The sequence below is a fragment of the Panicum virgatum genome, chromosome 3K (assembly GCF_016808335.1).
Source record: "Panicum virgatum strain AP13 chromosome 3K, P.virgatum_v5, whole genome shotgun sequence".
In the NCBI taxonomy this organism is placed as follows: Eukaryota; Viridiplantae; Streptophyta; class Magnoliopsida; order Poales; family Poaceae; genus Panicum; species Panicum virgatum.
In genome coordinates this window covers 8,320,108-8,331,174 of record NC_053138.1, presented here as the reverse complement: position 1 = coordinate 8,331,174, position 11,067 = coordinate 8,320,108, and the positions used below count along the sequence as shown (strand labels likewise).

The following is an 11,067-nucleotide window of genomic DNA, read 5'->3' as shown; positions in this document are numbered from 1 at the left end:
ATCAGTGTATACGAGCTCCACCGGAACGCGAAATCGGTGAATTGCTGTGCTAATCAGTGTATACGAGCTATAGTTACCACTATGAAGACAGACACAGAGAGCAAGAACACTGATAGTTCAACCAAACCACCGGAACGCGAAATCGGTGAATTGCTGTGCTAATCAGTGTTGTCCCCAGCTTGAAGCAGCATGTTATTTTCTCAAGGAATTCCCTAATTTAGTCCCACATATAGCTATGCTCTTGCTCCCGCTCTCAATTTCATTGGGCTGATTGGGCTTGGTCTACTCCAACATCTCAATTGGATCTGCTATATATCCAATCAGGAAAACCTAAACCACATAGAAAATAAAGCAGAGAAGGTGTGATTTCTCCTTCATCTCCTTTCTCAAGTCCTAATTGGTGCAGTATATATACATACATGCTCCACATTGAGCATGCACATGCTATTTGTGTTTCTAGCAAACAAAGTGTGAGAGTGTCATGCCAATTTTCTACTAGTCCAGCATGACCCTTTTTGGTTAGAATGAGTCAGTGTTGCACAATGATAGAACACTCATCTCCTCAATGATTCGAGGAGGGACAACACGGATGCAGTGGGGAGAGACCATATGAGCCTGAATGGACAAAGATGGGCTGAAACTTCTCCTGTTTGCGTGACTGGCATGGCAAGGTGGTTTCGTTATGCAGACCTGTGATGGTAGATTGGTAGGCGGAGCTTGTGGTTGCTTGCTGGTCGATCGACAAGCGCAGCGATCCTCCAATCGTCACGCATGCACAAAGGAGCTGGTTGATGAACGCAAGGCAGTGCACCAGAAAATCCACTCTCCTGTTTCACGACTGGTTTAAGCTGACCTTGCTGAGTGAAGACTCTCGTAAGTAAGAAGAGAGCTGAGTCATCGAGCAAAGTCGCCGGTTTTTTTTTTTTAGAATTTCGTGGTCTGTTTTTTTTAAGATTTTCGCGGTCGATTGTTGGAGCTGCTCCCTGGGAAAGAGAAGGCCTTTTTACGCGAAATGGAAGCCCACCTGTCCAGCCCACCAAGTCCACTTCCCTCTTAATCAATCAGACCTCGGTGGGTGGGCTCGTTAAATGGGCCAAATTGACCTCCATTTGTTTTCTTCGTCCTTGCAGCTTCTTCAGAAAAGAGGAGTGGGGAGGAGAAGAATAAGCGCGCAAACAAAAGAATTTCGAATCCCCAATCCCCCAAACCCCTCCTCACCTTCCCCGGCGTCCGGCGATCGCGATGGCGAACATGCCGGTCTCGGAGATGCGTCTCCCTCCGCACCTGGCTCACCTCCTCGCCGCGCGCCGCCTCGACACCGCCAAGGTCGGCCCCCTCCCGCCCCCACCGCCTCCCTACTTTTCTCCCACCGAAACCCCACCTCCTCTGACCGCGGAGCCGGCCGCCGGCGGCCTTCTCAGTGCAGGACGTGCTGTCGCTGCCGGAGGTGGAGCTCATGGCCGTCCTCGACGCCGGCCTCCCGACCGCCCGCGCCGCCGTCGCTCACGTCAGCGAGGCCGCCTGCCCGCCCTGCCAGACGGTAGTACCCCCCTCCCTCCTACCGTCCTGCGCTCTGTTTCCTGCGCCGCGGATTCGGGGTCTCTCGGCGGGGTGTGCGGTCGATCTAAGCTTTTGGGATTTCGGTTGTGTGGTCGGCTTGCGCAGGCGCTTGCTCTTCTGGAGGAGCGCGTCAGGCTAGGGGGAGGCGGGCGGCTGCCCACCACGCTCTGCGGGTTGGACGAGGCGTTGGGCGGAGGAATCCCCATGGGAAAGCTCACTGAGGTCGTTGGGCCCTCGGGAATCGGCAAGACGCAGGTGAACCGCTGATTTCGGGATTTTGCACTTAATTTGCTAACTGCGTGGTGTTAGTGGTGCTGTGGATGGGCGGATTTTCCCTGCGCGCATGTGGGCTCCAAATGTTTGTGAATATGCGCAGGCTATGCGCCTGCATGAACTTGGTATGCAATACATAATAGGGAAGGAATTAAGGGAATGTACCTTGCATATACGCTTCATGTGGCGCTGCATTATGAACTTGCACGTGTTGTAACTCCAATTCCGGTGACAGTGACCAGGCCTCTTGATTGAGGCCACTGATCTATGACCCATTTTTATTGCAGAAATATTTGCCTTGTGCTTTCATTAGCCATGCCAATATAATTGGCATTTGCTGTGCTTATCATCCAAATGCACCTATTGGGTTGATTTATGTATGTATATGTGCCAATTGTTTTATACTGTTTCATCTGGATAGAATCTCAAGCATGTTAAATTGATGTCCAATCTTGTGCTAACTTAATTGTATGTTATCTAATTCTGTTGCTCGTGCTGTATGTTTATTGAACTTGTCCTTTTGGTTTTGCACACTGCAGTTTTGCCTGAAGCTTGCCTTGTTAGCAGCATTACCAGAATACTATGGAGGTTTGGACGGTAGAGTTGTGTACATTGACACAGAATCCAAGTTCTCTTCACGGAGGTAGCTGAAGTTTCTGTTTACTGTTTACTACTCCCAAGTATGTTCTCTATGAATTAATCTTTAGTTGACCTTCTCACAGTACCGTTAATATGTTGTAGGATGATTGAGATTGGTCAGAAAAGCTTTCCCCAAATATTTCGACAAGAAGGCTTGGCACAAAAGGTCCTCATACTCTACTATTCTATAATCCATATTCTGACGTGCTTATGCTTGGGAACCTTCTCCATCATTAAAAAAGAGAGCTATGGAACCTTGTTAAGATATCTTTCAGTTCTTGTACTTCTGTTCACAATCTCGATATTTCTTGTCTGTTGTTTCATATCCTTGTTTATCTTTTGCAGATGGCTGGGAGGATCCTAGTGATGCGACTAGCATCTTTAGCCGATTTCACCAAGAGGTATAGCTGTTCTTGAAATCAATGAGCTTTGTTGCCAACATTCTTTCCTTTTTTTAGGAAGTGAGCCTAGATCAACTGGTTGGGGTGGAAGGCTTGGTTTGCATCCTAACCACCCAAGTTCGAGTTGGGTGCATATTTTTTCTTATTTAAAACTGTTAGAGTATATTTGGTAGTTTAGATATTGTATCCGGACTGCCATACATATCCGGTGGGGTTGTCTTGCACCTCAAGTCTTGTACTCTTATATATACCGGCGGAGGCCTCAAGCTAATACAATCCATCCATTACACCAATTCTATCCCTTCCTACATGGTATCACGAGATTAGGGTTTGAGATCCTAGGCTATCTTCCGCTGCCCTAACCCTAGCGCCGCCGGCGCCCCTCCTGCCTCCTGCGCGCCGCCGGCCGTCCCTCACGGCTCCCATCCAGGGCGCCCCCTCGACGGCCTCCTAGCGCGCCCCCGCGGAGGTCCCCCATGACCTCTGCCGGTGGCAGCGCCCTCCATCGCAGCGGATCGAGTTAATCCGCCGCCATCCTCGCATCTAGTAGCAGCAGATCGTGACGTACCTCGTCACCGCCGCCATGAAAGCTGTCGTCGACGACCCCGATCTGCGCTGCCGTGGTGGCAGCCGCAGTCTCCTCCGGCGTCCGTGCCCTACCCCGTGCTGCCGTGGTGGCAGCAGGGGCCCCGACACAGCGCGTCGACCTCGTCGCCGGCGGCATGCATGACGGCGCCGCCCCTTCACCGCGCGGGCTCCAGCCGCCGCAAGGGAGGGAGCCGCCCGGCTTCAACCGCCCCTCCGTGGCCCCTCCCGGCGGGGAGCCGCCCGGCGTAGGACCTCCAGCGCCGCCGCAGGGAGCCGGCCGCCCGCCTCCCTCATCACCGTCCGCCGTCCCTCTCCCTCACTCTGTTTCTTCCGCTTCAGATGCGGTCGTTGACCGTGACGGGAGAGAAGGAAAAAGAGGAGATTGAGAGGATTGCGCCACGCGCACCCAGAGGTGCTACACAAGATGCTGCTGATTTGTTTTTTGGTAATTCCTCTGTTTTTTACTCGAGCACTGCTCGAGATTGAGTCGCCCACCGCCCGTCGACCGCATGCCTCTACTTCGACATCAGCATCGACTTCACCGGCCTCTTCTTCGTTTTCGACTGTGCGGCATAGCGACATGGACGGTGCCCTAGGGGACGCCCATCTGTGCCGCCCACCTCGTCGCCTCGTCCGCACGTCGATCTTCGCCGGCTCGTCGTCGCCTCCACCGATCGGGACGCCTCCACCAACTTCGCCCATCGTCGTCTCGCCTCGCGCATACTCAGTCTGATCAGCCGACATGCGCGATCCACCTGGCTCCCGTGACGTCCGTCATCGTATTGTGCGCCTCTTCCCCGAGTATGGAGGGTGGTCGCTGCTTCGCCTCTTCGGGCAGCAGCGGTACAGTCCGTGGTGTTCCTCGTCGTTGCATCTTCACCGCCGCCGACTACGTCCTCGACTTCGTCCACGCCGGCCACTTCGACCGCATCTTCGACATCGTCTACGACTACGTCAGTGCGCGCCTTGCGCGCACATGGTCTTCACCGAGCTGTTCGAGTTCTTCGTCACCTTCTTCGAGCTCCGCCGCCGCGTCCTCCGGATCATCAGGCCTTGCGCCAGATCGTCCGGGGTTACCTCGTCGCTTCGTCTAGCACCACCTCGTCGCCGTCCACTTCTACCCCTTCGTCTACTCCAGCAACTGCGGACTGCATCGGCATCTTCTTCCTCGCCGTTCTTCTGCGCCTGCGACCGTCGTGGAGGCCTTCTCTGCTGGTCCCTCAGACAATGGCGTCTTGGTGGAGCACTCTCCCTCGCACGTCTGGTCTTGGCAACACCGGTGCGTGCCATCGTCCCCGATGCATTCACGGGTCTGGCAAACCCGGGGATGTGTCGCTCGATGGCGTGTCTGCGTCGACTGCGGCATCGACTCTCTCTTCGACTGCCTCGACCAGTGTTTTCCTTACCGATCGGTAACCGCCGGTTACCGCCGATTTTTACCGATACCGCTACTAGGCGGCAACCCATACCGGCGGTAAATTTCGAAAAATTTCGTCCGAATTTAAAATTTTCAAAAATATTTGAAATAAAAAGGAAAAAATATGGTAAGAAAGTAGAGATGACATACATCATTCTAATATAGAACATGTTCAAATATTTGACTGTTTGGGCACTCAAAAAAATAAAAAAACTTTCGGACCGGTAATCCCGAGCGGTATCCTCTAATCCCGAGCGGTATTCGGCGTTTTCTGAGCGGAAATCGGCGCGTTTGGACCGGAAACCACTGCATTGTGAGTATTTCTTGATTTTACATTGATTTTTAGATGTTTGTTGTGTAGCTATATTCAAAAACATGTGTTCATATTAGCTATATGGATCCATTTGTTCATGGTAGTTGGATGTTAATTTGTTCATTTTAGCTATATGTATATATGTGTGTTCATATTTCAAATATGTACATATATTTTCATTTGTTCATTTGTTCATTTGGACCGGAAACCACTACTATGTATTATATATATTGACGATGATGGTTTGTGAGGACTATGGTTGTGATGATTTGCATGGACTATTGTTGTGATGATCTATATGGACTATGGATGTGAATTTCTATTTTTATGGATATGAACTTCTATTCTATGTATGTGTAAATGTTATATAATTGTTTAATATATACCATCAATAATGATATTTACAAAATTACGGTGAAATGCTGCCAAAATTTTTAATTTTTCAAAGTCAGACGGTGTTTAGCGGTTAAAAACGACGGTTACCGGTCGGTAAACATCGATTACCGGTCGGTAAACAACGGTTACCGGTTTTTTGAATTTGAATTGTCATTTCGAGCGGTTTATAGCGGTTTTCGGCGATTTACCGCCGGTTTACCGATACCGCTAGTTGGCGAAAATCGCTTTACCGTCGGTAAGGTGAACCCTGGCCTCGACGCGTCGCCGTCTTCGTCTCCGGCGTCGTCTCTGTTACGCCTCCACCATGGCGCTTCCTAGTGCGCCCGCGGCTTCCGGCTCCTTACCATCGGCGACCTCGACAGCTCACCATCGACCACGGCTACCCTACGCACGACTTCCTCGACCACGGCTACTTGCTCCAGTCCGGCTTCTTCGACATCGGCACAAAGGGCTACCATCCGCATGAGTTTCTCGCCGGTTCTCTCCAGTCGCAGCATCCGCATTGCGCCGACGCTACAACTGCGGGGGGATGTCAGTCCGTCGGTTCCTACCTTCGGCTTCTCCAGTCTCACCGTCTGCAGTGCTCCCGCTGTGATTGCGGGGGGATGTTAGAGTATATTTGGTAGTTTAGATATTGTATTCGGACTGCCATACATATCTGGTGGGGTTGTCTTGCACCCCAAGTCTTGTACTCTTATATATACCGGCCGAGGCCTCAAGCTAATATAATCCATTCATTACACCAATTCTATCCCTTCCTACAAAAACTGCCTAGTTCCTCCTATGTTGGGTTTTGTGTTTTTCCTTTATTTCCAAAATATACCACTAATGGACAGATTTTTAGTGATTTTATTTCTTAGGCACATGAAGGATTGGAACTTCCCAAAATATCTTCAAGATTCTAGTACCATGCTGTTGAAAATTTGAAATGCTTGTCGTCTGCTCAATCTCGCGCAGTCATAATTTAGATCTTGTATTTCAGGTTTAAGCTCATGAAATTCAACATGTTGTACTAACACTGTTCCTCTCTCTCTCTCTCTCTCTAGCTCTCTCCCCCTCTCTCAATATTTTACTGTCTTTCAACAGTTTGGAACAGATGAAGGTGACTCTTCTTCAGCATGATGTGAGGTTACTCATTGTTGATAGCATGGCTGCTCTTATGTTATTGTAAGCTATGAGCACGAAATTTGTTAGTCTAGTTTTCAAATAACCTGCTGTCTTTTTAAAAGGTTGAAGTGTATTCTTGTAGACACTCTTGTGCTTACCCTTTTCTGCTGGCTACTAGGTTGTCAAAATATCCAATTTCAACTGAAGTACTTTTGACCATATAATACCATCATGTCCAACATGCACTGATTAATCAGGACAAGCTTTCAATATCAATCAGCTAATGCAACTATTAGCTATCGCTGTAGCAAAACAAGGGCCATGATTGCTATGAAATGGCTAGCTTCTGTGCCTTCTCATGTTGCTAGAGTTGAAGCCCACCCTACACCTCCATTGCTTGTTGTGTTTAGGCTTTAGGATTTACATCAGCTCAGTTAAGTTCTTGAATAGTTACACTATCATTTGATAGAGAACTAACCTTTGTTACATCCTGTCTGTAACAGGGAAAATGAGAAAGCTACCACAGGTTTCAGACAACATCCTTTAAGATGGGCCCTTTCTTTTCTTAAGTGGGTTTCCCAGTCTCTTAAAGTTCACATCATTTTCTATATGTTATTTCTAGTTTACCAATATTAATCTCGCTGAAATACCTTTGGTTTCCTTCCTTCCTTTCTTTGTCTTCTTTTTTTTTGTCGTGCAGGTCTATTGCAGAGTTCTCAAGAATTCCAGTTGTTGTTACAAACCAAGTACGCAGCCAAAGTAGTGATGATGGCTACCATTTTTCCTTTGAAGGTTTGGACTTATTTCATATAAGTTCAACATTGTAGACAATTTTCTGAACTGGACTGAAGTATTTGTACAAAATCATCTGCAGTTGACAGGAAGGATGGTAATAACCGTGCTGAAAGGTTTGATTCTCATCTTATTGCTGCTCTAGGGATTCAGTGGGCTCATGCTGTAACTGTCCGCCTAGTCTTTGAGTCCCATTCAGGTTTGTATTGATATTTTCCTAAATATAGAAAGGAACTTATGTCCTCTGTTCAATGTCATCCACCATTGATGGATCACAAGACTCATAATTAACTTTTGAATTCTCGTCGTATTAATACCTATTAAGATCATAGGAATGCTTGGTAATTTTCATGGTTTGATCTTTTTGATATGCTGCATGTCTTGTAACAAGAAAATGACACACAACTTCAATTGCAAAACATTGTTTAGTTATGTCCGTATCATGTTATTTTTACCTTAGAACTTGAGACATCAGTTTATATGTGTGATTGAAGCGCACAGAAGCACAAATGAACATAGGAACTTCTAAAAATGAATTGCTTCTTTTACCTTACAAAACAGCACTACAGCAGTCGGTAACATGTAGTGCTGCATAATGATATGGAAAAATTGACGTCACTTGGCAAAAATGGTACAATATGAATACACATAGCGTTGCAAGAGAATCACAACTATGCTAAGGAGGCTTGCTCTGACCACAAAATCTTTATAAACTTACTGAAGATATCGTATTGGTTACCCCTTTTGATAGTATGTTTAGACTTCTTCACTCGAGATTTTATGAATCACATAGCAGTTTCACATTTATCATTGCATAGTATTAGATGAAATAACTATAGAAATTGCGTTCTCCATAGGCCACAGGTTCATCAAGATGGCAAAATCACCTATGTCTCCGGCAGTAGCATTTCCATTCGTTGTTGAGTCATCAGGCATTACATTGCTAAGTGATGAGGGCATTGATGTGACTGGTCCCGAGATAACCTCAATTCGTTGTCAAGGTACAATCTATATTTTGCTTTGCAGAACATGGACTTAAGCTCGCAAAATCTTCCTGTTATAAGTCCTTCTAACTCAGATATTTCTTCAGGGCAAAATGTTCTGTCTCGATGAACCATTTGAATGCTACTGTATCAAACAGGTGTAATCCTGCGCTTGTTGTTGTCTAATGACTATGAATAGGTTTTATTAATTTCAATGCACTCTCCTTCAAGTTCATAAGTAGTCTTGCTTGTGTATCCTGTTTTCTCTTCGTAACAAGGCTTTGCGATTGATTGGCTGTGGCAGTCTTGTATGGATTCATGGTCTTAAGGTGATGGATGTTTTTGGACCTGAAACTGTGGGAGAGTTATCTGCAGCATGATCTTTCCTCACTAAATAAAAGAAACAAATGTATGTACAAGGGAGTTACACAGCTTGGAAGTGCAAAAGGGAAAAAGGAAAGAAGCATCAAGAAAAGCTACTCAGCCAATCACTAAGGAAATGTTTACCTGAAGGTTTTGCCCTAAGTATATCCCGAGCAAATTCAACTTCAAATTCTCTCTTCCATCTTGTTAGAGAAGGGATAACCCCCGTAGAAAATTTTGCTATTTCTATGACACCAGATGGATCAGCAAACCACAGGGAGTATTTCTTTGCAAACAGCATTTCTAAATCTTTGCCTTTAATGACCATGCAACAAATTGGTAGGTTAAGGTTCAAGTTCAACTGAATGACCACAAATTGCCAGGACCACTGGCTAAATGAACAATGAAGAAAGATGTTTTGGTGATGGAAATTGGAATGCTGCTTCTTTTTAACCACAAGCACAAAGAATAAGATATTCATTGGGATGTCTGAAAGGAACTCCTTATGTAAGATTTGTCTTACCACTTACAAGTTACAAGGCATGATCTGTAAACTGTGAGGTCATGTATTATTTTTGTAGCTTGCAGAAAACTGATGCCAAAGGCATGATAACTTCATAGTTCTGCTTGAACTATTCACTGATTGGTCCTAATCTGTTTATTTTTCTGACTTTCAGTACTCAACTACTCATCTGTCCAGTTATACAGGCAGGTAATATTCTACCATTGTCACTCTGTACGTTCCTTCCAAAAGTGATAACAAATAATTATCATGGTCTTAAATATCTCGTCCTAGTTTCTTTTGTGTTGCAACTGTCACCTGTAGGTATCATTCCAGTGCTGTACAATTATAGTAGCAACGTGATTAACTCCAGTGATGATTCGGTTTTGGCAATACTACGGGCTGTATAGGAATAAGGTTCACCTGTGCGGGTCAAATTGATTGATATGCCAGATCTGATTTTTGTGGGTGTTCTGTTCAGTTAGTGGGAGGGGATTCCTGCTGCTGTACTTTATTGTGCATAAAAAAATGGCAGTTATTCAATCTTTTCCCCTTATGATTCTGTGAACCCTCGGCAGTTGTCCTATTACTTCGTAAAGATCAATTCTTGCAAAGAAACTTATTTCTGAGTTTTGAAATTTTGCTGGTTTGTATCCTTTCATAAGTCCTGCTACAAGGCTGGTATCCTGCATGAGGTATCTTTCCAAATATCTTTTATATTTGTAACATAGCATGGACAACATAAGGGGAGAAGATCAGGCATTCTGTAGGAAGTGTTGTTCAGAAGTCATTCATAACAAGGTAAATACTTCTGTTCCAAAACATCATGTATTTGCCTCCAACCATTAGCTCAGATCTCAAAAACGAGCCTTTGGTTTTTGGAATCCTGAACTGTCTTAGGGGCATAATAAGATAAAGTTACATGCTATATGAAGAACGCTAGTAAACTATGATGCCATGGTTAGAAGAAAAATGGCAATCATGTACAAGAGAAAAATCACCACGATACAGTTTTGTGTAACTCTTGTAGATGGCCAAAGTAGTAGTTTTTACTGAATTACTAACTTGATTTTGTATGAACTCTGAATTATCTTGATTGCAGATCAGCAGTCGTCATTGGTCTTTAGCATCAATGCAAGGTACAACAAATTTACTCATGAGCTTTGAGTTATCTTGATTGCAGAAAATTTAACAGTCTGCTGTCATATGCGACTCTGCTGCGTGATCCATTACTATTAGATAATGTATAAAATCTTATAGAATCCCTGATTGGACATTTAATATTAGACACGGAACCATGAAAATTTAGTGGAAATAATGGTCTGACCTGTGTGTTTGGTTTGGGCTAGTGGACTTTCTAAGAATGGATACCAATCCTCCACGTCTTGCGATAGCGTTTTTTATACCTCGATAACCTCGTATGGTGTGTGCGCCACATCATGCCGCTTTCTGTTTCCACCCACTGAAAGGAACAGGAGCCACAGCCCACAGTTGCGGCCTTATGGGTTCCTTTTCCTTCTAAAAATCAACAATCACCAAATCATACGAATTCTTTGAATCCTTCTCGCCTGGCTTTTGTTTATTCAATCTAGGAGTTCCTCTTCTCGTCTATTCGCCCTTCCTAGCTGGAATGGGCACCCTAACTAATCTCCTGAAAAAGAAGCTGCTCACCTGGGAAACTTTTGCGCACACCGGGGCACGGGCACTAATATGGATAGCATATGCCTGGAGGT

The 11,067-nt window shown here is 45.7% G+C and overlaps 1 protein-coding gene across 9 annotated transcripts; it reads left to right on the top strand.

Moving 5' to 3' along the window:
• The first annotated feature begins 1,167 nt into the window (after window positions 1-1,167).
• Window positions 1,168-10,682, top strand: LOC120697300 (DNA repair protein RAD51 homolog 2-like). 9 transcript variants are annotated; one of them, XR_005684421.1, is made up of 14 exons: window positions 1,168-1,326; window positions 1,427-1,540; window positions 1,666-1,815; window positions 2,373-2,476; window positions 2,575-2,638; window positions 2,818-2,873; window positions 6,674-6,754; window positions 7,198-7,263; window positions 7,395-7,486; window positions 7,569-7,685; window positions 8,344-8,487; window positions 8,577-9,339; window positions 9,510-9,544; window positions 10,066-10,682. XR_005684421.1 is itself a non-coding variant. In XM_039980467.1 (13 exons), exons 1-12 carry the CDS (start codon window positions 1,243-1,245, stop codon window positions 8,597-8,599), a joined length of 1,095 nt encoding a protein of 364 aa, XP_039836401.1. In that variant the 5' UTR covers window positions 1,168-1,242; the 3' UTR covers window positions 8,600-8,627; window positions 8,774-10,682. The 9 variants fall into 9 exon arrangements, 3 of the variants coding, with proteins under 3 accessions (XP_039836401.1, XP_039836400.1, XP_039836402.1); XR_005684425.1 differs by having other exon boundaries at window positions 7,569-7,602; window positions 8,577-8,627; window positions 8,774-10,682; XR_005684422.1 differs by having other exon boundaries at window positions 8,577-8,982; window positions 9,176-10,682.
• Window positions 10,683-11,067: the final 385 nt, after the last annotated feature.